The sequence below is a fragment of the Pristiophorus japonicus genome, chromosome 5 (assembly GCF_044704955.1).
Source record: "Pristiophorus japonicus isolate sPriJap1 chromosome 5, sPriJap1.hap1, whole genome shotgun sequence".
NCBI classification, from domain to species: Eukaryota; Metazoa; Chordata; class Chondrichthyes; family Pristiophoridae; genus Pristiophorus; species Pristiophorus japonicus.
Window position 1 is genome coordinate 242,730,361 of NC_091981.1, and position 27,653 is coordinate 242,758,013.

The 27,653-nt window shown below is 42.1% G+C and overlaps 1 protein-coding gene across 1 annotated transcript in view; it reads left to right on the forward strand.

Moving 5' to 3' along the window:
* LOC139264650 (ATP-dependent zinc metalloprotease YME1L1-like) overlaps window positions 1-27,653 on the forward strand; it is a 74,007-nt gene that overhangs the window by 43,830 nt on the left and 2,524 nt on the right. Inside the window, exons 4-18 of the mRNA XM_070881474.1 lie at window positions 5,684-5,785; window positions 5,869-5,975; window positions 6,069-6,219; window positions 12,065-12,148; window positions 14,608-14,690; window positions 14,781-14,871; window positions 17,258-17,410; window positions 17,518-17,650; window positions 18,291-18,353; window positions 18,919-19,031; window positions 19,118-19,273; window positions 20,474-20,625; window positions 22,704-22,830; window positions 24,275-24,348; window positions 25,293-25,379. Of these exons, the coding sequence (XP_070737575.1) occupies window positions 5,684-5,785; window positions 5,869-5,975; window positions 6,069-6,219; window positions 12,065-12,148; window positions 14,608-14,690; window positions 14,781-14,871; window positions 17,258-17,410; window positions 17,518-17,650; window positions 18,291-18,353; window positions 18,919-19,031; window positions 19,118-19,273; window positions 20,474-20,625; window positions 22,704-22,830; window positions 24,275-24,348; window positions 25,293-25,379 (1,676 nt within the window). The remainder of the gene's footprint in view (window positions 1-5,683; window positions 5,786-5,868; window positions 5,976-6,068; window positions 6,220-12,064; window positions 12,149-14,607; window positions 14,691-14,780; window positions 14,872-17,257; window positions 17,411-17,517; window positions 17,651-18,290; window positions 18,354-18,918; window positions 19,032-19,117; window positions 19,274-20,473; window positions 20,626-22,703; window positions 22,831-24,274; window positions 24,349-25,292; window positions 25,380-27,653) is intronic.

Consider the following 27,653-nt stretch of genomic DNA (forward strand, 5'->3'; position numbering starts at 1 on the left):
CCACTGTTTTGCCCACCTGACGAGTAGATTGATATCATCCTGCAGCCCATGACTTTCCTCTTCATTATCAACCACACAGGCAATTTTAGTGTAATCTGCAAACATCTTAATCATACCCCTTATATTCAAATCTAGATTATTGATGTATACCACAAAAAACAAGGGACCCAGTACTGAGCCCTGCAGAACCCCACTGGAAACATCCTTCCATTCACAAAAACATCCATCAACCATTACCCTTTGCTTCCCACCTTGAAGCCAATTTTGGATCCAACTTGCCACTTTGCCCTGGATCCCATGGGCTTTTACCTTCATGACCAGTCTGCCATGTGGGACTTTAGCTTTGCTAAAGTCCATATACACTACATCGTATGCACTACCCTCATCGACCCTCCTGGTTACCTCCTCTCAAAATTCAATCCGGTTAGTCAAACACAATCTTCCCTTAACAAATCCGTGCTGACTGTCCCTAATTAATCCTTGCCTTTCTAAATTTAGATTTATCTTGTCCATCAGGATTTTTTCCAATAATTTTCCACCACCGAGGTTAGGCTGACAGGCCTGTAATTACTCAGCCTATCCCTTTCTCCCTTAAACAGTGCAAAGCATGCCTATTTCAACGCATTCATCGATAGCAAAGAAGTGCATTTAGATAGGGTGGCTTTGTATTTCTAGTTGGCAAGTCGCTAAGATCAGCTGCTGATTATACATGACCCCAGCGATCCATACTGGTTTTAGCAGTAACTTCAGTAGGTGGCCTACCAGGTGTCTGTAGGCAGCTTTTGCAGATAAATGGAAGAGCTGGCAATTGAAGGCAGGACTGCTGAGAGACACAAAATCAATTGATCAGCTACTGCAGGGCCAGCTAATCTTGACAGCAAAAGTCGTGCACTCTTGACGCAAAAAGACATCTTTGATTCCTGCTGCTAATTAATTGAAAATTGAGCATGCGGCATAGCATGGATAATTAAGGCTCCCGTGCACTTTAATTTGTGTATGGCGTATTGTGCTGTGACCACAGCTTCTCGCTTGTGAAAGAAATAGTTCCCCCAATTCTTCAAATTAAATTGTTTTATTGTAAAGTGGGAAAAAAAGCTATGTGCTGGTGATGTAAATTAAAAACACAGTGCTGGAAAAATATAACATTTCAGCTAGCATCTGGGGGAAAAAAAAGCTAGCTTAAAATTTTTGATTGGACCTTTGTTCAAGGTTGGTATTGGGGGAGGTGTAGGAAATACCCTTTCTTTTTTTATAGGACTAACTAGAACACAATAGATAATAGGTAAACTTTATGAATTAGCATGGAGCTTCATAGAAAACATAGAAAAAAAACATAGAAAATAGGTGCAGGAGTAGGCCATTCGGCCCTTCGAGCCTGCACCGCCATTCAATGAGTTAATGGCTGAACATGCAACTTCAGTACCCCATTCCTGCTTTCTCGCCATAACCCTTGATCCCCCCCTGTAGTAAGGACTACATTTAGCTCCTTTTTGAATATATTTAGTGAATTGGCCTCAACAACTTTCTGTGGCAGAGAATTCCACAGGTTCACCACTCTCTGGGTGAAGAAGTTTCTCCTCATCTCGGTCCTAAATGGCTTACCCCTTATCCTTAGACTGTGACTCCTGGTTCTGGACTTCCCCAACATTGGGAACAATCTTCCTGCATCTAACCTGTCTAAACCCGTCAGAATTTTAAATGTTTCTTTGAGATCCCCCCTCATTCTTCTGAACTCCAGTGAATATAAGCCCAGTTGATCCAGTCTTTCTTGATATGTCAGTCCCGCCATCCCAGGAATCAATCTGGTGAACCTTTGCTGCACTCTCTCAATAGCAAGAATGTCCTTCTTCAAGTTAGGAGACCAAAACTGTACACAATACTCCAGGTGTGGCCTCACCAAGGCCCTGTACAACTGTAGTAACATTTCCCTGCCCCTGTACTTAAATCCCCTCGCTATGAAGGCCAACATGCCATTTGCTTTCTTAACCGCCTGCTGTACCTGCATGCCAACCTTCAATGACTGATGTACCATGACACCCAGGCCTCGTTGCACCTCCCCTTTTCCTAATCTGTCACCATTCAGATAATAGTCTGTCGCTCTGTTTTTACCACCAAAGTGGATAACCTCACATTTATCCACATTATACTTCATCTGCCATGCATTTGCCCACTCACCTAACCTATCCAAATCACTCTGCAGCCTCATAGCATCCTCCTCGCAGCTCACACTGCCATCCAACTTAGTGTCATCTGCAAATTTGGAGATACTACATTTAATCCCCTCGTCGAAATCATTAATGTACAATGTAAACAGCTGGGGCCCCAGCACAGAACCTTGCGGTACCCCAATAGTCACTGTCCGCCATTCTGAAAAGTACCCATTTACTCACCAGGGATGCAACTTTGCAAAATTATTGCTCAAATTCAATATGCTAACTACCTTCCCCAAGATACAGCCAATGGAGCTTATAGATTGTCAGTAGAGTTCGAAAAGCAGGAAAGAGAGTGCAAGGATAAAAAGAAAAAAATAACATGCTGGAAACAAAAACAGAAAATGCCGGAAAAAGAGGTGTAAAAGAGCTTACAAAATACTGTACAAAATTCATCTTGAGCATGTGAAAAGGCACCAGATAGAGTCTTCTGTTATTCCACAATGGTCATTCAGCAAATGGCTGTGGCGGTATTACCAATCTACTTTTGGTTATGGACATTGGAGTCCTCACCCAGAGTACATTCTGTATAACTATCTTCAGTGGTTTCTTCAAGTGATGTTGAGAATGGAGCAATACTGATTCATCAGCTGAAGGAGGGTGGTAGGTGCCCATGGATGACCTCTGGAGCCCACAGGCAGCAAGACGCTTGGTCTGATAAGTGACAAGTAACATTTGCAACACACCAGTTTTGGGCACTGACTACCTCCCAACGATAGAGCCTAATCACCTCCCCATGACATTGTCGTTCAATGGCATTACTATTGCCGAGTCTTCCACCATCCAACATCCTGGGAATCGGCATTAACCAGCAAACCAACTATACCAGCCATATAAATGGTGTGGCTACTAGAGCAGATCAGAGGGTGGTTATTCTGCATTGAGCAGCTCATCTGACTCCCCATAGCCTCCAACAACCACAAGTCAGGAGTGTAATGGCTTTATGGGTGCAGCTGCAACAACACTCAAAGTTCGAACACCATCCAGGAAAAAGCAGTCCGCTTAATCGGAGCCTCAATCCATAGCCAAAAATCCACCACTGGCATATAGTGGCTTCGGTGTCTCCAATGTACTAGATGCACTGCAGCAACTTGCCAAGCCTTCCTCGGCAACACCTCCCAAACTCACGACCTCCACTACAGGAAGGACAAGGGAGGTATAGGAACACTTCCCCCCCGCCCCCACGCCCAAGTTCCCGTCTAAATCTCACACCATTCTGAGTTGGACGTATATCAGTGTCTCCAGTGTCAAAACAGTATCCTTGTGCCCATTATAACTGCTGTTTATTTCTGATTGTTCAATTTAATGTCAGTCCGTTTGTCCCGTGAAGAAGAAACCCTCTGCCATCACACATTGTTACAACTTCAGCTCACTCCATATACAATTTTGTGCCTGGTGCAAAAAGGTTGCTTCTGTAGGTGTGACTTTGCCAAAACATGACCTTATGACCAAAAGGAACTGCTGCAGGAGAATAATGCGACCAGATGACAGAGGAATTTCACTGTGCCTCCCATTGCTTCAGAAGACATTCATATCAGCCATGCCAGATAATTTTGTGATGAGATAACAGTTAAATGGTTATTATAATTATACAGAAGTAATGTATTGAAATCTGTCCCGACAGTCGTCTAAAGTCACTTCCTGAGGAGTTGAGCAGACAAACTCGTTAAATGAGTTCCTTTTTTAAAAACTGCCTTGCAGAAATTGAATAAAACACATACTTTTTAGAGAGGAAGTTTGATCAGTTCATGAATCAACAACAAACTGTCTTTTGAAGGGTTTATCTGTGTTTGCTTCAGTGCCTCATGGCCAGATAAAATTCAACTACCAGCAAGTGAAATGTGCTGGGGCTTTATACAGAAAACTACTCTGGGCACTAGCTTTGAAAGTCAGACTCAGAAATACAAATAAAATCATTACATAATGCTCATCATAACCGCCATGCATTAAAGCAAAGAGCCCGAAGATGGCAATCTATAATGTTTTATAAGAGATACAAGTACAGGTGCAGCACCTAAAATCCGGAACCCTCGGGATCGAGGCTGCTCCGGATTCCGCATTGTTCTGGATTTTCGATTTGTTTTCCGACATCATGAATCCGGAAACACCCAAGCCCAGGTTCGGGTATTTCTGGATTTCAGAACGTCAAAGCCGGGGGGGTGGGGGGATTCCTGCTGAAGAACTGCTCGGAACGCCCGGCCCCGCCGAGGAGGAGGTCGTCGTCGGGTGGGCGGGCCCCGCCGAGGAGGTGTTAGGGCAGGCCAGTGAGCAGGCCCCGAGGTCAGCAGAGTCGCCCGGATTCCGGAATATTTTACAGATTCCGGACGATCCTGCCATGGATCCTCCCAGATTCTGGAAGATTCCAGAACTACGGATTTTGGATGCTGCACCCTGTACATCTTTGTTTCAGGCCATTGATAAATCTGACACCTGTTCTAAGCACTATTGAACTTAATTGATCCACTTTACATTGGATTATCACCAGAAACAAACATTGACTCTGGGTAAGTTTTGCAATCAAAAATATTTTCGCATTATTTTGCCTTTAAAGGTTTACTTTAGATTTTTTGTATCATGAATGTGTAGTTTTCATTTTGATTATGACATTTAAAAAAAAATATATATATTTTAAGCAAAGAAATGAAGTAAAGAATTAAGTGCAGATAAAAAAATGTTTTTTTAATTGGAACATCTTTGCCAGAAAAAAAAATTGTGCGTGAATTTCACCAAGTACCACTTTTTAGATCAATATTTTTGAACCTGTAACTTAAATCTAGGGATATGCTACGCAATTTGGTATTCTCAATATTGTGTGTTAATAGACTCACATTTTCATACTGCTCATTGAGTATTACAATAACTTTTTTTTTTAAGCGCAATTATTGTAGGTATACATCCCAAAGCACTTCGCAAAAGCATCATCAAAAAATGGATGCAGAACAGAAAAAAGAGGAGGGGTGACCAAAATCTTGGTTCATGGGTGGGTTTTTAATGAGGACCTTAAACGAGGAGAGTGTGGTAGAAGGATCTCGGGAGAGAACTAGATTGTTGGGTCTAGGCAGCTGTACATAGTCTCCAATAATGGGGCGAAGGTTGGAGGGCACACACAAAAGGCCAGCCAGAATAGCATGGGGTTGTCTGTCTAATGAAAGAATCACCTCACCTGGGTATTTGCAGATTTTTTTTTAGGTAAGCAGTGATGCTGCAGTAGCTATTAATCTCTGCAGTGTGACGAGAAATAGTTTATATGGAACATTTGCTGCTACTAGACATTGCAATTTAAGTGTAGAAGTGGCAGAATATTAGTATTGGACAAATCTTTTATTCTTGAAGTCTGTTTCCCAAAGAATTGTAGTTGGTAAAACTATCTGCTCTGACTTCTAAGAACGTCAATCAGTATTTGGTTTTAATCTGATGTGTTGGTATCTCTTCCCTATATGTACACTTAAATTAAGTATTAATTCTTTTTCTAGGATTTTCAAGCAAAGTCTTCAGCATTCTGCATGCATCTCCGCTTTCTCGACAGCATCCCAGGCCATTACAGACTCTATGTTCCAACCTCCATCTGTGGCCAAGTATGTATTCTAGATGTTAACTGTTTATACTTGCATTAAAATGATCGGTTGTGAGTGTATTAAGGAATGTTGATCTTTTTAAGTCCGAGAGCAAAGACGTGGCTTTAAAACTCTGAAGTCGAGAGCAAGGAGACTGGCAGCATCTGAGCATGCAGTTGAATCAGATAATATGGCTCCTTCATTTATGAAGGTAAGCAGAGATGTTAGTCTTTCTATTTAAGCATAACTGCCTCTCAGAAATAGCTACGGTACAGTTGGCTTTTCTTGACTTTTTTATTTGTAGGGGCTTCTGTTGAGGGACCGAGGCCGAGAGGTCGAGAATTTGGACAGCTTGATCAAAACAAAAAATATTCCTGAGGCACATCAAGATGCATTTAAAACTGGTTTTGCAGAGGGCTTCCTAAAAGCACAAGCTCTTACACAAAGGACAAATGGTAAGTCAGTGCCACGCATTTACTAAACAGATTTGATCATACAGCAATGAAGTTTTTTTTATTACTTGTAATTGTTTCTCCCTTTCTGCTATCTCTCTGATACTATCTCATCTTTGGTCGGGTCTTGTAGTGTTGGCTGTACTTTTTTAACCTCACTCAATTGGCATTTTTCATGTGTGGATATTTTTTGACAATGGGCAGCACCACAACAAAGACCTCCCAATATTCAGGTCAAGGCAGAAGCATGGAAAATGTGTAAACCCAGTCAAGGGCCCTGTTAACTATAGCAAAGAAAAAGAAAGTCATTTTGGAAGCTCTGTGCTGAAACAGTCATCAAAGCAAATTTAACAGAAACTGGTAGAACAGGATGGGAGAAAAAGGGTGGATGGAGATTGGTTTGCAGACCATCCTGGTGAGCGATGGAGGTGTAGAGCAACTGAATTTTCCTGGTGAAAACTCATCGATTGGGAGCAGAGAATCTGAATTAATTGGTAGCAAAAGGCATCAGAGGAATCACAGATATAGGTGGGTAGAGACTGGCCAAGGGGAGAAAAAGAGCAATACATTAATTTGTACATGTGTTTAATGTACTTGCTGGTAAACATTTGAATCTTGTGTACTGAATATTTCTGTAGCTTTCCAAATGTACTTCTATGAAGAAAATCTATCTTTACCATTAAAAATGTTGTGTTGAGAATGTTGCGTGATTGTAGAGCGCAAATGTGCAGATGTGCAAGGGTTCCCAGAGTTATGTTGATTGATTCAATCTAACCATGTGATCATCTTGCAACAGACCACTGCAATCCCAACATTGCGTTTATATAACGCCTTTAATGTAGTAAACATCCCAAGGCGCTTCACAGTAGCATTATCAAACAAAATTTGACACCGAGCCACATAAGAGGGTATTAGGACAGATGGCCTAAAGCTTGGTCAAAGAGGTAGGTTTTAAGGAGCTTCTTAAAGGGGAGCAAAGGGTAGATATGCAGAGCTGTTTAGGGAGGGAATTCCAGAGCTGAAGCAGCCAACAGTGGAGCGATTAAAATCGGGGATACGCAAGAGGCCAGAATTGGAAGTGTGCAGAGATCTGAGAGCTGTTGGTCTGGAAGAAGTTTGAGATGGAGTGGGGCGAGGCTATGGAGGGATTTGAAGACAAGGATGAGAATTTTAAAATAGAGACGTTGCTGGACAGGGAGCCAACGTAGGTCAGTGAGCACAGGGGTGATGGTTGAATGGGGCTTGGTGTGAATTAGAGTATGGGCAGCAGAGTTCTGGATGACCTTAAGTTTCTGTAGGGTGGAAGATGGGAAGCCGATCAGGAGAACATGGGAATAGACAAGTCTTGAGGTAACAAAGGCATGGATGAGGGTTTCAGCAGCAGATGAGCTGAGGCAGGGATAGAGTCGGGTCAATGCTACAGAGGTGAAAGTAGGTGGTCTTGGTGATGGAACGGATATGTGGTTGGAAGCTCAACTAGGGAAGGTTGCGAACAGTCTGGTTCAGCCTCAGACAGTTGCCAGGGAGAGGGATGGAGTGGGTGGCTAGGGAACTGAGATTGTGGCGGGGAACGAAGACAGTGGCTTTGATCTTAATGTTTACTTGGAGGAAATTTCTGCTCCTCTGGTATTGGATGTCAGATAAACAGTATGCAAATCAGAGACAGTGGAGGGGTCAAGAGAGGTGGTGGTGCGGTAGAGCTTGGTGTAGTCTGTGCATGTGGAAACTGACGTGTTTTTGGATGATGTTGCTGAGGTGCAGCATATAGATGGCAAAAAGGAGGGGGCCAAGGATACATCCTTGGGGGACACCAGAGGTAATGGTGCAGGATCAGGAAGAGAAGCCATTACAGTTGATTCTCTGGTAACGACTGGATAGATAAGAATGAAACCAGGCAAGGGCAGTTCCACCCATCTCGACGACAGGGGTGAGGTGTTCGAGGAGGATGGTGTGATCAACCACATCAAAGGCTGCAGACAAATCAAGAAGTGTAGTTTACCACGGTCACAGTCACATAGGATGTCATTTGTGTCTTTGAGGGCAGTTTCACTAGTGTGGCAGAGGGATTCAAACCTGGAGTTGTGGGAAAGATGGACTAGGATTTGGGAGGCGACAACACGTTCAAGGACATTGAAGAGGAAAGGGAGGTTGGAGATGGGGTGGCAGTTTGCAAGGACAGGGGGCAGGGTCATGGGTGGGTTTTTTGAGGAGGTGGGTTATGACTGCAGATTTGAAGGTGAGGGGGACAGTACCTGAGGAGAGAGAACAGTTAACAATATCGCCTAACATGGGGTCCAGGAAAGGAAGTTGGGTGGTCAACAGTTTGGTGCGAATAGGGTTGAGAGAGCAGGAGGCGGGTCTTGTGGACAAAGTGAACTTGGAGAGGACATGAGAGAAACTAAAGGTGTGAGTTCGAAGTTAAGGTAGGGGGGAACCTTGGGGGAAGATTGACCCGGTAGGCTAGGGGAAGGGAGGGAAGCGGCAGAGGTAACTGAAAAGATGGTCTCAGCCTTTATGACAGTCCATGAGCTGCTTGCACTTGTTGGAGATGATCTCAGTGAGAAATTGCCCCAGCATTTCAGTGCTGAATGGCCGACCCCTTATTCTGAGACTGTGACCTCGACTCCCCAGCCAGGGGAAACATCCTCCCTGCATCTAGCCTGTCAAGCCCTGTAAGAATGCACTGGTTGTAATTGACCAAAATTTCCTGGATTCTGTGGAGGTCCCAGCAGATTGGAAAACTGCAAATGTAACACCCTATTTAAAAAAGGAGACTGACAAAAAGCAGGAAATATAGACCAGTTGGCCTAACATCTGTGGTTGGGAAAATGTTATTAAAGAAATGGTAACAGAACATTTGAAAAGCATAATTCGGTCAGGCAGAGTCAGCATGGATTTATGAAGGGGAATTCTTTGAGGATATAACAGTGGATAAAGGGGAACCAGTGGATATGGTGTGTTTGGACTTCCAGAAGGCATTTGACAAGGTGCCATTAAAAAAGGGTACTGCACAAGATAAAAGTTCATGGTGTTGGGGCTAATATATTAGCATGGATAGAGGATTGGCTAACGAACAGAAAACAGAGAGTCGGGATAAATGGTTCATTCGCGGGTTGGCAATCGGTAACTAGTGGGGTGCGCAGGGATCAGTGCTGGGGCCTCAACTATTTACAATCTATATTAACGACTTGGAAGAAGGGACTGAGTGTAACGTAGCCAAGTTTGCTGACGATACAAAGATGGGAGGAAAAGCAATGTGTGAGGAGGACACAGAAAATCTGCCAAAGGACATAGACAGGCTAAGTGAGTGGACAAAAATTAGGCAGATGGAGTATAATGTTGGAAAGTGTGAGGTCATGCACTTTGGTAGAAAAAAATCAAAGAGCAAGTTATTATTTAAATGGAGAAAGATTGCAAAGTGCTGCAGTACAACGGGACCTGGTGGTACTTGTGCACAAAACACAAAAGGTTAGTATGCAGGTACAGCAAGTGTTCAGGAAGGCCAATGGAATCTTGGCCTTTATTGCAAAGGGGATGGAGTATAAAAGCAGGGAAGTCTTGGTATAGTTATACAGGGTATAATGACACACTTGGATAATATCAATGGGATTAAACAAAGTCAGCATGTATTTATGAAAGGAAAATCATGTTTTACAAACCTGGAGTTTTTTGAGGATGTAGTTGATAGAATAGATAAGGGAGAACCAGTGGATGTAGTGTATTTGGATTTTCAGAAGGCCTTTGGTAAAGTCCCACTTAAGAAGTTAGTGTGCAAAATTAAAGCACATAGGATTGGGGGTGATGTATTGGCATGGATTTAAAATTAGTTAACTGACAGGAAACAGAGAGTAGGAATAAACAGGTCTTTTTCAGGGTGGTGGGCAGTGACTAGTGGGGTACCACAGGGTTAGTGCTTGGGGCCCCAGCTAATCACAAAATATATATATATAAATATATTATAAATGGTTTGGATGAGGGAACCAAATGTAATATTTATAAGTTTGCTGACGACATAAAACTAGGTGGGGTTGTGAGGAGGATGCAAAGACACTGCGAGGCGATTTAGATAGGTTGAGTGAGTGGGCAAACACATGGCAGATGCAGTATAACGTGGATAAATGTGAAGTTATCCACTTTGGTAGGAAAAACATAAGGACAAAGTATTATTTAAATGGTGATGGCTTGGGAAGTGTTGATGTGCAGAGGGACCTGGGTGTCCTTGTACACCAGACATTGAAAGCAAACATGCGGGTGCAGCAAGCAGTTAGGATGGCAAATGGTGTGTTGGCCTTCATTGCAAGAGGATTTGAATACAGGAGCAAGGCTATCTTACTACAGTTATACAGGGCTTTGGTGAGACTGCACCTGGAGTATTGTGTGCAGTTTTGGTCTCCTTACCAAAGAAAAGGTATACTTGCCATATAGGGAGTGCAGTGAAGGTTCACCAGACTTGATTCCTGGGATGGCAGGACAGTCGTATGAGGAGAGATTGGGTCGACTAGGCCTGTATTTACTAGAGTTTAGAAGAATGAGAGGGGATCTCATTGAAACGTATAAAATTCTGACTGGGTTGGATAGACTGGATGCGGGGAGGATGTTTCCCCTGGCTGGGAAGTCTAGAACAAGGGGTCACAGTCTCGGGATACGGGGTAGGAAATTTAGGATCGAGATGAGGAGAAATTTTTTCACTCGCGGTGGTGAACATGTAAAATTACCTACCACAGAAGGCTGTGGAGGCCAGGTCACTGAATATTTTTTAAGAGGGAGGCAGATAGATTTCTAGAAACAAAAGACATCAAGGGGTATGGGGAAAAAACAGGAATATTGTGTTGAGATAGTGGATCAGCCATGATCATATTGAATGGCAGTGCAGACTCGAAGGGTCGAATGGCCTACTACTGCTCCTATTTTCTATGTTTCTATGGTATTGGTGAGGCCACACCTGGGATACTGCGTGCAGTTTTGGTTTCCATATTTACGAAAGGATGTACAGGTTGAGCGTCCGAAATCCAGAAACCTCGGGATCAAGGTCGTTCCGGATTTTGGAATGTCTTTGCCTGGGCAGAGGCAGGTGGGGTCAGCCCACCGACGTACAGGGGAGAGGCGGCGGGGTCGGGCCGCCGAGGGGGCGGGGTCAGGGCAAGGGGAGGTCGGGCTGCCGAGGGCTGGGGGTAGTCCGGATTTCGGAACATTTTCCGGTTTCCGGACAACCCTGCCACGGATCGGCCCAGTGTCCAGATTCCGGAACATTCCGAATTTTGGAACTCCGGATTTCGGACGCTCAACCTGTACTTGCTTTGGAGGCAGTTCAGAGAAGTTTCACTAGGTTGATTCCAGAGATGAGGGGGTTGACCTATGAGGAAAGGTTGAGTAGGTCGGGCTCTACTCATTGGAATTCAGAAGATTGAGAGGTGACCTTATCGAAACGTATAAGATTATGAGCGGGCTTGACAAGATGGATGCAGAGAAAATGTTTCCACTGATGGGGGAGACTAGAACTAGAGGGCATAATCTTAGAATAAGGGGCCGCCTATTTAAAACTGAGACGAGAAATTTATTTTCTCAGAGGGTTGTAAATTTGTGGAACTTGCTGCCTCAGAGCTGTGGAAGCTGGGACATTGAATAAATTTAAGACAGAGATAGACAGTTTCTTAATGGGGAGCGGGCAGGGAAGTGGACCTGAGTCCATGATAGGATCAGCCAAGATCGTATGAAATGGCGGAGCAGGCTCGAGGGGCCGTATGGCCTACTCCTGCTCCTATTTCTTATGTTCTTATGTAAGAAGTACTTAAGAAACTGATCCTTTTGAACAATTAACTCAAACTTGTTTGCATTCATATCTCCCCAGATTCTTTAAGAAGAACGAGACTGGTTCTTCTGTTCCTCCTCTTGCTTGGGATTTATGGTCTATCCAGAACACCGTTCTTGTCTGGTAAACTTTCAATGACTTGCTTACTTTGGTTTTGTAGTTTTGAACTGTGTGCAGTTGAAAGGGATAAATAATTTATATACCATTCACCATATCATTTCGACTGTCTGACCGCATAGTCTAAAATATTTGACCACTCGTTAACATTCGAATAACTGCGTATTTAGATATTTTCAGGCATAATTTTAATTTTGTCATGTTTTAAGTGGAGAGAAATCTTAGCACTGCTTATGTCTGGTATCGCCTCTATCTTCAGAAATTCATGCCAAGTTTCCTGGTGAAAACAATATGTTGAGTATTTATAAACACTCAATAGGTCAGTGGGATCTGAAACTTCTTGTGAAGACTTCAAAAATCTGTTAGAACTGATTAATTTTAAAAGTGTATCCGTGTCAAGTATGCAATTTAAGACCTTTTATGTTTGGCAGTATGAAAGAAGAGACATTGCAATTGTGAAAAATTCTAAACAGTGGTTCCATTTTAAAAAAAAATTAAAACTACAATATTTTTGTAAAATGTATCCGTGGGACTTAAGTCTATCCAGAACACCCTTCTTGTCTGGTAAACTTACTGCTAACATTGTCCCTTTGGCTATACCTTTCTCCCTTTTTTAAACAGTCAGCCTAACCTCGGTGGTGGGAAAGTTATTGGAAAAAATTCTGAGGGACAGGACAAATCTTCATTTAGAAAGACATGGATTAATCAAGGACAGTCAGCAAGGGAAGGTCGTGTCTGACTAACTTGATTGAATTTTTTGAGGTGGTAACCAGGAGGGTTGATGAGGGTAGTGCATTTGATGTAGTGTATATGGATTTTAGCAAGGCTTTTGATAAGGTCCCACATGGCAGACTGGTCATAAAAGTAAAAGCCCATGGGCAAAGTGGCAAGTTGGATCCAAAATTGGCTCCGAGGCAGGAAGCAACGGATAATGGTTGATGGGTGTTTCCAGTGGGGTTCTGCAGGGCTCAGTTCTAGGTCCCTTGCTTTTTGTGGTATATATCAATGATTTAGACTTGAATGTAGGGGGTATGATTTAAGAAGTTTGCAGATGATGCTAAAATCGGCTGTGTGGTTGATAATGAAGTCAAAAGCTGTAGACTGCAGGAAGATATCAATGAACTGTTCATGTGGACAGAATAGTGGCAAATGAAATTCAATCCAGAGAAGTGTGAGGTAATGCATTTGGGGAGGGCTAACAAGATAAGGGAATACACATTAAATGGTAGGACACTGAGAAGTGTAGAGGAACAGAGACCTTGGAGTGCAGGTCCACAGATCCCTGAAGGTTGCAGGCCAGGTAGATAAGGTGGTTAAGAAGGCATATATGGAATACATGCCTTTATAAACCGAGGCATAGAATACAAAGTGCAGGGAGGTTATGCTTCAACTGTATAAAACATTAGTAAGGCCAGAACTAGAGTATTGCATGCAGTTCTGGTCACCACATTACAGGAAAGATGTGACTGCACTAGAGAGGGTACAGAGGAAATTGATGAGGATATTGCCTAGACTGGAGAATTTTAGCTATGAGGAAAGATTGGAGAGGCTGGGGTTTTCTTTGGAACAGAGGAGGCTGAGGAGAAACCTTACTGAGGTGTATAACATTATGAGATGCCTCGATAGAGTGGATAGGAAGGACCTTAGCAGAGGGGTCAGCAACCAGAGGGCATAGATTTAAAGTAAATGGTAAGAGGTTTGGAGGAGATTTGAGGGGAAATTTCTTCACCCAGAGGATGGTGTGGGTCTGGAACTCATTGCCTGAAAGGGTGGTAGAGGCAGAAACCCTTACCACATTTAAAAAGTACTTGGATGTGCACTTGAAGTGCCATAACCTGCAGGGCTACATAGCTGGAAAGTGGGGTTAGGCTGGATAGCTCTTTGTTGGCCGGCGCGGACACGATGGGCCCAAATGGCCTCCTTCCGTGCTGTAAATTTCTGAGATTCTATGAAATCTTCTTAGCAGAATTTGTCTACGAATGAAATTAAAAGCTGATTCTAAACATGTTGACCCTCACTAAAATCTTTCCTGTTTTCAGTTGTATAATTCAAATTGGTGCAATGTTTTGTACAATGAAATCCTGTGCAAGTCCGCCAAGCCACATGTAGTTGCTCCTTTCATTTGTAATTAGTTTGGACTTTAGCTTCCATTTTGAAACGCTCTGTCCGATAGTGATATAATGACCCTTCGATATTCTTTACTATCATATCAACTTGTGTATTTGTATCACCTCCATACTCTTGAGCTGCTTGCTCCATGAAGTTAGCTCTGCATTCTACAAAAGCATATCATTGTAGTTGCACTTTCTTTAGTTCATTTTTGAGAATGATGGGTAAAATAGTGGTTAAAATTAAACTTCAAGCACCATTGTTTCTGGTTTATTTTGCCCTTGGGTTCATTAAGCTTTTAAGTGGGAAGTTTATAGAGAATCCAGTATTTCAGCTTACACCTGCCTTTCCGACAGTGCGATTTCGTACTTCATCAGGACTGGATGCAGCGGTGGATCCAATTCAGATGAAAAATGTAACGTTTGAACATGTGAAAGGGGTAGGTAGTATTTGCATTAACCCTTCATATGTATTTTGAATTTTAAGTGATTCATTTAAAAATACTTGTTTTTAATGACTTCTTCACCAGGTGGAGGAGGCAAAACAAGAACTCCAAGAAGTAGTGGAATTTTTGAGAAACCCTCAGAAGTTCACTGTATTAGGAGGCAAACTGCCTAAAGGTATGTAACTAGCAATTATCTGTTATAATTCCATGAAGTTAGCTCTGCATTCTACAAAAGCATATCATTGTAGTTGCACTCTTTTTTTTAAGTTCATTTTTGCGAATGATGGGTAAAATAGTGATAAAATTAAACTTCAAGCACCACTGTTTCTGGTTTATTTTGCACTTGGGTTCATTAAGCTTTTAAGTGGGAATGCTGGAGTGGAACTAAACTACAGAACCAGTGGGAAGCTGGTCAACTGTCGCCATCTCCAGACCAGGTCCAAGACCACCTCAACCTCTGTCGTCGAGCTACAGTCGTCGTAGCCATCATTATAGGCAGTCTCTCGAAACGAGGATGACTTGCTTCCACGCCAAAAAGGGATGAGTTCACAGGTGTTTCAATGAAGGACCTAATATTCCAGATCCCGAACTACATCGTGAAGGGTGGAAGATGCCTGTGCTTGGATTTTTTTTAACGTGTGGTGGCTGTTGCACACCAGCCACCACATGGGCTTGACAGAGCTAGGTCTTGGTCCAGTGGCAAGGATTACCCAAGACTAACTGGAGACCAACTCTGCTGCGCAGACCGCAGTGTGGGCTGGCCCGTGCTGCCCCTGGGCCCTCTCCTCTTCTGGGCCCCGATTCACGCCTCTCCTGGGCCCCGGTCACTTCCCTCTACGGACTCTTGCCACTCCTTCGCCCCTCCTGCTGTGCCTGCCTGCACTGCAATCAGCGACCTGGCTTCATAGCCGTCGCCCTCCTGCAGCAGCACCCGTTGCTCCCTGCAGTGGTATGCCACCGCACGCTCCTCCCTCCAATGGCCCCGACCTGCTGATGGTCTTACAGGCTGGGGCCACGCCGATTTCCGGGCTGTGCTGCCGCATGCTGCTCCCTCCAATGGCCCCGGCCTGATGATGGTTTTGCAGGCCGGGACCGAGCTACTGTACACGGCCGACGCCTGCGTCTGCGCGCATTCAAAGGCTAAACTCCAGGATATAGTCAACGTATTTACTGAGGCATATGAAAGCATGGGCCTTGCGCTAAATATCCATAAGACAAAGGTCCTCCACCAGCCTGTCCACGCCGCATAGCACTGCCCCCCAGTTATCAAGATCCCCGGCGCAGCCCTGGACAATGTTTCCCATACCTCGGGAGCCTTCTATCAACAAAAGCAGACATTGATGAGATTCAATACCCCATCCAGTGCGCCAGCGCAGCCTTCGGCCACCTGAGGAAAAGTGTGTTTGAAGACCAGGCCCTCAAATCTACCACCAAGCTCATGGTCTACAGGGCTTTAGTAATACTTGCCCTCCTGTATGGCTCAGAGACATGGATCATGTACAGCAGACACCTCAAGTCGCTGGAGAAATACCACCAACGATGCCTCCGCAAGATCCTACAAATCCTCTGGGACGACAGACTCACCAACATTAGTGTCTTTGTCCAGACCAACATCCCCAGCATAGAAGCACTGACCACACTTGGATCAGCTCAGCTGGGCAGGCCACATTGTCCGCATGCCAGACACGAGACTCCCAAAGCAAGCGCTCTACTCAGAACTCCTTCATGGCAAACGAGCCAAAGGTGCACAGAGGAAACATTACAAGGACACCCTCAAAGCCTCCCTGATAAAGTGCAACATCCCCACCAACACCTGGGAGTCCCTGGCCAAAGACCGTCCTAAGTGGAGGAAATGCATCCGGGAGGACGCTGAGCACCTCCAGTTTCATCGCTGAGTACATGCAGAAAACAAGCGCAGACAGCGGAAAGAACGTGCAGCAGACCTGTCCGTCCCACCCTCCCTTACCCTCAACAACTGTATGTTCCACCTGTGGCAGGGATTGTGGCTCTCGTATTGGACTGTTCAGCCATCTAAGGACTCATTCTTAGACTCAAGCAAGTCTTCCTCGATTGCAAGGGACTGCCTATGATGATGATATAATTTCAGTAATACATTTTTTGCTACCATTAGTATGTAAATACTTCCTTTATAGCTGACTCTGAAAAAGTCTGATATATTACTCATCTATCAAATTTCTGATGGAAGGAATTGTTCCTTAATGATCATGAGTGTCTTTGGCTGTTTGTCCTCGGGTTCTTTTCTATTCCAGTTGGTATAGTGAGCTCAAATAGGCACTTGCAGGTTATAACAATTGCTAGCTATTGACTTTAGAATTAATTTCAATGATGTATAGAAATGTTTGTGCTAGTATCAGTTAATTTAAAATTAAGTATGCATGGAGTATATAGTGCATGAAAGATGCTTCTAATTGTGCAGAATAGCATTTTTTTAAAGATGTTTAGTATAACCACATACAGTGTTGCTTAAAATGTTGATTTTAGTACTATTCATAACATACTATTTAATCTAACTTGAAATGTCCATTTCTGCTTAATTTCAGGTATTCTTTTAATCGGACCCCCTGGAAATGGGAAAACCCTTCTTGCAAGAGCTGTTGCAGGCGAAGCGGACGTACCATTCTATTATGCATCGGGATCAGAATTTGACGAAATGTTTGTTGGCGTTGGAGCTAGTAGGATAAGGAATCTGTTTAGTATGTTTTCCAGTCTACCAAAATTAAACTTATTTTTATTAGAATTGGGGCACTTCTCAATATTTCCTTTTGTGTTTAACTTGCTCTTGTGTGTGTTTGTGCTTTAGGGGAAGCAAAAGCAAATGCACCCTGTGTCATCTTTATTGATGAGCTGGATTCTGTTGGTGGAAAGAGAATTGAATCACCCATGCATCCCTATTCTAGACAGACCATAAACCAACTACTTGCAGAGATGGATGGGTAAGAGAAAAGATCAAGACAGTACCAAGAGTAAAATTTGTGGTGCAATGGTCTGGTTTAATGAGTGGTGGTAGTCGTCAAGTACTTTGTTCATGTGACCATTGTCCATGTGAACTTGGACACGGAGTGTTGAACTTTGCTACTTTTTGGGGTTCTCACAACCAAGTCAAATCCTATTCTTGCCTGATTTTGCACAGGTCCAGCAAGGGTCACTGGATGGCAATCTTGGAAAAAGAAATGTGGCTTTTATTTCTCGTACTTATTACAAGTCCACTGAGGGAGGTTGTGAGGCATTCATTGTCACTTTGACTGGGTTAATTAACTTATTGTCAACCAGTGATCAAACTTGGGAGACCTTCCTGCAACTGTGTGGGCACGTGACGCCAACACATTGCTACTAGAAGGCAGAATGTGCTTCTGTAAATGAGCTACGAGTGCATTTTAAGTGGGATCATTTGAGCAACCATAACAATTGTGTACATGGCACTCCGTTTTGTAGCCCTAAATAACTTGTGCTTTTAAGGATTTGAAGAAATTCACTAGTACAATAGTGGTAAACATTAGACATCTTTTTAAAATTGTATTTCAATTACAATAGTGTTTAATAGCTAGTGCTGTAAAGTTTTACTTCTCTCTCCAGTTTCAAGCCCAATGAAGGTGTCATTATAATAGGAGCCACAAATTTTCCTGAAGCATTGGACAAGTAAGTGCAAATTGAAATATTTGATTTGTTTGTTGTTTCTAAATAATTTAAAGTATAATATGTTTGTAAATAACTTTAATGCTGTTTTATTTAAAAAAATCATTATTAAAAAAAATCTGGGCTTTGCTATCATTTGAATAAATGAGATTTTGTTTCTTGAGTTAAATATACAATTGCAAAAGAAATAATACCATTGTTATTATAACATTAATTCACCTGCTTTAATATACTTAGCATCAATGTCAAAACAAAACCTGCATAGTTATGGTAACTAAAATCTTGGCTTCCCGTAACAGTCAGTAATTATGCGTTTGCATTGTTTGTAATTTTGCCTTAACAGTTCAGTTGTTTAGCAAGTTGGATTGTTGGCAAAAAGAACAGCTTCAAAATTGAAAGTGTAGAATCTACACGATTAGATTAACAATCTTCAGCTAATGTTGACAAACTGTTATGCTTTTTAGCATCATTGATATTACAGTACAATAGTTATGTAACGAGGAAATTTTCACAAATTTGGTTATATTTTAAATTGATGCCCAGTTTATTGCATATTCTTCCTCCATAGTGCTCTTGTCCGTCCGGGTAGATTTGACATGCAAGTTACAGTTCCCAGACCGGATATAAGAGGACGAGTAGAGATTCTTAAGTGGTATCTTGGCAAAGTTAAAGTTGATCCAGGTAAACTGCAACTGTTCCCTAACAAAGATAATTATTGCAAAACTCTTTTCTGTGTGATTTAACACACTCTCTGTTTGTTTTTATAGCAATTGATGCAGAAATAATAGCCAGAGGCACAGTGGGTTTCTCGGGGGCAGAACTGGAGAATCTGGTCAACCAGGCTGCTCTAAAAGCAGCTGTAGATGAAAAAGATCAAGTTACAATGAAAGACTTGGAGTTTGCCAAGGACAAAATCCTTATGGGTAGGTTCTATTCGGCTGTTTGAACTTTGTCTTTCTAAAGACTTTAATATCCCTTTCTATAAAGTTGCTTTATTTTGAAATTCCAAGCTACTACTTCACAGAAGGAAGAAAACCCAAGATAAAGGCTTGGAAAATATATTTATTTTGTTGCTTATGTAAATTGGCTGTATCTGTGTTTAAGAAATTATCATTCATCTGATGTGTTTTTGCATTATGAAATTAGTCCAAATGAATTTGCCTTTTTATTGATCTTGCACTTTTAAGAAACTCTTCTGTCCTTTTAATATTTGAAAGTCACTTTGCATCTGTCACATAAATGTCACTGAAAAAATTCAGTTTACTTAAATTCCTGTACATATTATGTAGAATAACGCTTCTTGGCGTAACCACTTAAGCCATATAAATTTTACGGGGGCATTTTATAATGTCAACTTTGTCAGTTATCTAGTGGTATGTTTTAGGGTGTGCATATATCCAGTGAGATCAAGCCAATGTAGAATCCACCTTCTCTGTCACCTATTTATATTGGAGCTTTCTAGCATATCTTCAGTAAGCCAAGCTGATGGCTACAGGAAATTCCTGGTTATCGAGTGCTGAAGTAAGAAGCTTACTGAGTGGGGTCTCCCTAGGGAGGGAATATTGAAAAGACAGACATGCAAAGTTATACACCACTTTTAGGAAATTATTCAGATATTTAAATATAGAAATAAGCCTTTCAAATCAATATCGGCCTTGTCCATAATATTTTTATCTCCTTTCCCTTGCTCTACTGGGTACTCACCAGATGGTGCTGGCTGAGGGTGGAGACTTGTCCTGTAGGAAGCTGGCTTGCATCTTTCATTTTGTATTGTGGTATGCCTTTTTGTTCGTTTTTGAGAAGCATGTGTGAATATTTAGAAGTAAGATTCCAAATAACCAGCAGCAATCAGCCATTCTATGATACTATCAACAAAAGGTTGAGTTAGATCTTTATAATAAAATTGGTAATATTCTCAAGTCCACTGTTTGTTTTCCACATTGAATCAGAATTTTAAAAGCCCCCAAAATTATGCAAGGAGTTTGGAACACAAAATTGAATCGTGAAACTAAGTAACTTATTATTTCTGACACAAAAAACTATCTGCTATTGTAAAGCATTTGTTCAAACAGTATCTTATTTGAAAAGCTTTTATTTACTTGTGACTTGTCTGTTGCCAACAGGTCCAGAGCGCAGGAGTATTGAGATTGATGCTAAAAACAAAACAATCACAGCCTACCATGAATCAGGACATGCTATAGTAGCACATTTTACAAAAAATGCTATGCCCATTAACAAAGCTACAATAATGCCAAGGGGACCTACCCTGGGACATGTAAGTGTAAAAACACATTTGAGGTTTTGTCTGGTAAGAAATTAAATTGCTGACCGGTTTTGTTTAGTTTTAAAATTGAACTAATGCATTGTGAATATTGCCCTGAATGTTGAATTCTTTAATCAAGTTTAACTGGCAGCATCATACAGTATTGCAAGGTTAACAATTTGACAAAAGGGTGGTTGCTTCGATAGATCATTATTGCTTGGCAGGAGGAAGTTCCACTACATTTTTTCCCTTTTATTTATAGAACATGATTCACAACGTCACTTTCCTTGTAATACATTTAAAATGTGTTTACCCCCAATGTCTTATCTGACAAATTACAAGTAAGTGGCAGGCTATAACTAGTGGGGTGCTGCAAGGATCGGTGCTTGGGCCCCAGCTAGTCACAATCTATAATCAATGATTTGGATGAGGGAACCAATTGTAATATATCCAAGTTTGCTGATGATACAAAGCTAGATGGGAATGTAAGTTGTGAGGAGGATGCAAAAAGACTTCAAGGGGATATAGATAGACTAAGTCAGTGGGCAAGAACATGGCAAATAGAATATAATGTGGCGAAATGTGAAGTTATCCACTTTGGTAGGAAAAATAGAAAAGCAGAGTTTTTTAAATAGTGAAAGATTCGGAAATGTTGGTATTCAGAGTCCTGGGTGTCCTTGTATGCAAATCATTGAAAGTTAACATGTAGGTACAGCAAGCAATTAAGAAAGCAAATGGTATGTTGGCCTTTATTGCAAGAGGATTTGAGTGTAAGAGTAAAGACGTCTTACTGCAATTCTATAGGGACCTGGTGAGACCGCACTTGGAGTATTGTGTACAGTTTTGTATACTTGCCATTAAGGGAGTGCAATGAAGGTTCAGCAGACTGATTCCTGGGATGGGGGGATTGTCCTATGAGGAGAGATTGAGTAGACTAGGCCTATATTCTCTCGAGTTCAGAAGAATGAGAGGTGGTCTAATTGAAACATACAAAATTCTTACTGGGCTTGATAGGGTAGATGCAGGGAGGATGTTTCCTCTGGCTGAGGAGTCTAGAACCAGGGGTCACTATCTCAGAATAAGGGGTTGGCCATTTAGGACTGAGATGAGGAGAAATTTACTCATCCCAAGGGTGATGAATCTTTGGAATTCTCTACCCCAGAGGGCTGTAGAGGCTGAATCTTTGAATATATTCAAGACCAAGATTGATAGATTTTTGGATATTAAGGGAATGAAGTGATATGGGGATACTGCAGGAAAGTGGAGTTGAAGTAGAAGATCAGCCATGATCTCATTGGATGACGGAGCAAGCTTGAGGGGACGAATTACCTACTCCTGCTTCTAATTCTTATGTTCTTCTATCAGGGCATAAAAACTTTTAAATATGATCTTCCTCAATCCCAAACTGCTCTTGTTTTTTCCATTAGTGGGAATGTTTCTCTTCCATCTCTTCACAACAACAACAGCAACTTGCATTTGGATAGAGCTCCTCGCTTGCGGGAAGATCTGAGTGCTTTACGATGAGAAAAAGGAAATGATGGAGACAGAACATGGAGAAAGGGGAGGGGCATGGAGAGGCTAGGATGGGGTCCCAAGGGCATAGTGAAAGAGGAGGGTTTTGAGGAGGTTTTTGGATAGTTATGCAAGATATTATGAAATGCTAGTGGCTTTTTTAAAATCCTGTGTATATATACTTCCATGATTGCTGCAGTTCCTAAATTAGGGAATGGTGCAAACTTAGTGTAGCTTTTTAAGTATTCTCCTTTGGGGGAAAATAAGCTTTGTCTATGTAATCTGGTAGAAGTTCACTGCAAACAAGATGTAAAATCTATCCAAATTCAGAATCAAGGTTATATAGTTAACTATAAACTGTGGTGGAAGATTGTGTACTGTTTCTGTGGTGATCATTCATATAAAACTGTACTGGGAGTCTGAAGGCAATATCACAAGCTCCTGAATTTTAAGATTAATACTTTGTTTTCAAACTATAATTAGACTGTTTATTTGTGAATTTGCATATTTACAAAGATTTGGAGATGGTGGCTAAGAGGTTCATATTAAACTTTCTATACAACAAATTTCTCTCTCAGGTGTCATTGTTACCAGAAAGTGACCGATGGAGTGAAACTCGAGCTCAGTTGCTTGCTCAAATGGATGTCAGCATGGGTGGTAGAGTAGCCGAAGAACTCATCTTTGGAACAGAACAAATTACCACCGGTTTGTATTTAGCCATATAATTGACTCATTAATAAGGTATAAAGGCATTTCAGCAGGCGTTTCAAGCTTAGTGTGTCTTAAGTGAGAGTCAATTGAGTTTTCATACAGCTTCCAAGCTGTGCAATTTCCTTGCGATACAATGCATCATATGATTGTAGAATTTCAAGGACATCAAGATTCCAAGTGACTGTGTCTGTTATTTTAGTGCATTCTGCTTCCTTGCACAAGATTTTAATTCCTGGAGTATGGAAATTTAAAGACAAAATACTGTAAAGTGCAACTGATGCCTCACTGGCATATTTGTACTCTTCTCTTAGGTAGTTCCTCAGAGTCGAGGATGACTTGCTTCCACACTAAAAATGAGTTCGCCTGTGACTGATAAGTCCTATGTGGGACCTACAGTCTCTGTTTCAGGTGGGGCAGATGGTGGTTGAAGGTTACTTGTACTAGCAATAATATGGATATCCACTTATGCTTTAAGCACCAGACCTACAAATGTTTAGCCTTTTCTTTCTAGCCTGTTGAGTGCCTTTTCAGAAGGTGAAATATCAAGCGCATGGTCCAATAATTCCACCTGCAATCAGTGATTTTGAAAACTAGCATAGTAAAGTGGTATTCTGCAGAGCTAATACTTTGGATTATAAAGTGACGGTCATAGAAATACAACCAGCCTTTAAAATAATTATATTGTACAACCGGTGAAGTCCAGTGGCAGGCTTACAGTATACTACACAAACATTATTTGAAATGTTTCCAAATTTAGAAAGGACTAAGTGAAGACATGGTGATGGCCATCATAAGCTTTAAAATCCTGTTGACATTCAACGTCTTGCATCTGATCATGATGTCCATGTTTTGTTTTTGTGATTGTATAGGTATATTTGTCAGTGAACCTTAAAATGAAAATGTACCTCAAACTCAAATTTGAGTAATCATTATTGTTTTGTTTCTCGCCATTTAATAAATTGACTTATTAAAATAACAGTTTTAGAATGCTGCATAGTGAACATTGCTTCATTTTTGTTTATATAGGATTATACGGCACAGAAACAGGCCATTCAGCCCAACCAGTACATGCCGGCGTTTATGCTCCATGCGAGCCTCCTCCAGTCTTTCCTCATCTAACTCTTATCAGCAAAACCCTCTATTTCCATCTCCCTCATATGCTTGTCTAGCCTCCCTTTAAATGCATCTATACTATTCGCTTCAACCACTCCTTGTGGGAGCGAGTTCCACATTCTCACCACTCTCTGGGTAAAGAAGTTTCTTCTGAATTCCCTATTGGAATTTTTTCCACTTTTAAGTGGCAAGTTTGCAGACAATTGAGAATTTTCACATTCCATACTTATTATGGAGCTTGCCTGGCCAGCACAAAACAAGTAGAGTAAAAATATTTCTGTCTGTGCTATTGTAACTGGAAATACTGTGCATTTGGTTTACTTAGGTGCTTCGAGTGATTTTGACAGTGCAACCAAAATAGCAATGTTGATGGTCACAAAATTTGGAATGAGCGATAAGGTAAAAAGTTACATTTTTATTTACTTGCTAAAACTATAGTGCAATTTGCAGTACCAATATTGTATATTAACTGCCATGTAAACATTGCTTAGATCTGCTCAAAACAGCTTCCAGTATGGCCCATGGTCTGTTCTCCACACCTCAGCAGCGATTTGTCATTGCCCTTTCCCAGTTCAACTAACTTGTCGCTTGTTCACTTTATCCATGCTCCAACATTAAGAAGAAAATGCAAGCTCAACCACGATTTGCAACTTCTCACTTTAATTTACAGTTCATCTTCACAAATATAAATTTTAATGTCGTCCTTATATTTTTTTTTCTCAAACTCAAATCTCACTTGACACTTTCTAATCCAGATTTTCTTATTTCTACTCTTTCTGATCCAAAGGAGTTGTATTTACTTTTGTTCTGCTGTCCCTGTTTGCCTTTGCTCCTTTATATCACCATAACAAAAATCTTACTGGCTTGACTAAGTTCACCTGATTCTTATCGCTCTCCTAACCTTTAACTCTGGATTGATAACATTTTGAAAAATTCTAAATTGAATCCAGCAACTTCAATATTCTGCTGAAATTATTTTGGCTTTGCTTCCTCGTTAATAGAGTCTCTCACTATCCTAAATAGCCTCAAATAACTCATCAGTCTATCTATATTTTGGAAGATAATTCAGCTAACCTCAACCTTGCCTCCATCTTCAATGCTGAACTCTTATGCACATCTCTAGTTGTACTTTAATGGGACACCTCAATACATAGGTTAAATGGGTGACTGACCTAAACAGCAACTGTTACTACCTGCTCCCCATCTCTGCATAAATGCCATACAAACTATTTTTGTCATCTTTGCTGTTACCTGAAGGTTACAGTTTCGTGTTGGATAATGTCTCCTTGAAAATGATTGTCATGCAATGGTGACATCACATTTTGTTTTGTTTTTGTCTGTAGCTTGGAGTAATGACCTATACGGATCCAGAAAGAGTAAGCCCAGACACTCAATCTGCTATTGAACAAGAAATCAGGATATTATTGAGGGTAAGATTATTTTTGTTGCAGGTATTTCTAATGTCTGGATTGCCAAATGTGAGATTATCCTTCTCTACACTTATTAGCTCCAGAAACTGAGCACAAGACTCTAGGCTGATATTCCAGTGCAGTACTGAGAGAGAGCTGCATTGTCAAAGGTGCGTCTTTCAGATGCAACGTCTGCTCTAAGGTAGACATAAAAGATCCCATGACACTATTTCAAAGAGCTGGGAGTTATCTCTAGTGCCCTGGTCAATATCGCTCAATCAACATCAATTTATCTGGTCATTATCACATTACTGTTTACGGGAGCTTGCTGTGCGAAAATTGGCTGACTTGTTTCCTACATTACAACAGTGACTGCACTTCAAAAGTACTTAATTGGCTGTAATGCCATTGGGATGTCCTGAGGTTGTGAAAGGTGCTATATAAATGTATTTTTCTCTCGTTTTCTCGGGGCCCCCCTCGTTTGCTCAGGGGGATTCCCCCCCCTCTTGTTTTCGCCCTCCTCACTTCCCCCCCCTCATTTTCGCCCTGCCCTCCCTCAAATTTCTGATAATCGAAAGGAAAAACTGTTCATATTGATATCTTTGGTGTGATATGTTTGCAACCAGTCCTGACTTTTTTTATTACAAAATGTAATCCATCTTTTGGCAGTTAAATATTTTCACTAAATTTCACACTGCATGACCGTCAAGTAATTTAACTTTACTTCACTTTGTTTATTTTCAATACTGCTCAAGTGTGGTGCTTACACTGTCTATATGACAGCAGTACACAGAAATTCTCATTTTAAATTTTCTGGTAATTCACTAGAACCATGTGCGTCAGGGGTTTGTGGTTCATAGTACACTTACACTACTTCAGTACCTAGCAGTGCGTTCTCAACGGATGTTGCTTTTGCAAAAGAGCTGCCTATTTCTACAGCTTTGATGTATAATTTCCCGGAATCAGTGCTCCACAGTTATCGGTGTGTACGCCCCAACACTCGACTCAACAGATGAGGCCAAAAAGGTATTCTACTCCAGCCTTGAACAATCCTTGTCCGCGTCCCTACGACGACAAACTGATCCTCCTCGGCAACTTCAACGCCTGGGGAGGTGCAATCGGCAGGGAGGGGCTAGGGAAAACCAACTCCAGTGGTACCATGTTCCTGACAAAATGCCTAGAACACGACCTTGTTGTCGTCATCACCTTGTTCCACCAGAGGGACAAGTACAAGGCATCGTGGCAACATCCTCGCTCCAAGCACTGGCACCTGCTCAACTACATCATCGTTCGAGCGAGGGATCGCAAGGATGTGCGCATCACCCACGCCGTGACCGGAGCCGACGACTGCTGGACGACCACCGCCTAATCCGTTCTGTCATCAACATAAATATAGCCCCAAAGCCGCAATGGCATCAGAAGCAGTGCCGCAGAAAAATCAATGCCGGGGCACTCAAAGACCCAGCTGAGAGAGCACTATATAGCCAGCGCCTCACTGCCAACCTGGCGACCCTCAATGACCCCAAGACGCAGAATGCCCACAGCACTTGGTCTGCCCTCCAGGCCACCATAACCAGTGCCTGCGAAGTGATGCTCGGTCACTCAACCAGGAAACACCAGGACTGATTTGATGAGAATGATCAGGCGATCCAGGAGCTAATAAACCGCAAGCGCAGGGCATTTCTGAACCTAAAGCAACAACCCAACTCTGGAGCAGTAAAGCAGCTCTACAGACGGCTGAAGGCCGAGGTCTAATTAAAAAAACCCGCGACCTAAAGAATAGATGGTGAGTGGAGAAAGTACAGGAGATTCAGCAGCTGGTCGACAGCCATGACATGCAAGGATTCTTCACCGCAGCAAGTCCACCTATGGCCCAAGCACCTAAGGCCACACCCCACTGCTGGCGAAGAATGGGGAGACACTCAGCAAGGATACCGAGGCAGTCAGGGCCCGTTGGCAGGAGCACTTTGAAGATCTCCTTAATCGAGACTCTGCTTTTGACACGAGTATCCTCAACTCCATCCCGCAGCATGCTACCCGCCACCATCTCAGCAAAAACCCCAGCCCTGCACAAGGTAGAAAAGGCCATCCGCCAACTCAAGAACAACAAGGCAATGGGAGCGGATGGAATCCCCGCTGAGGCACTAAAGTATGGCGGAGAGGCACGAATGCATGACCTTGTCTCTCATATGGAAGGAGGAGTGCATGCCTGGACATGCCGTAATTGTGACCATCTTTTTAAAAAGGGGACAAGTCCGACTGCGGCAACTACAGAGGAATCTCCCTGTTGTCAGC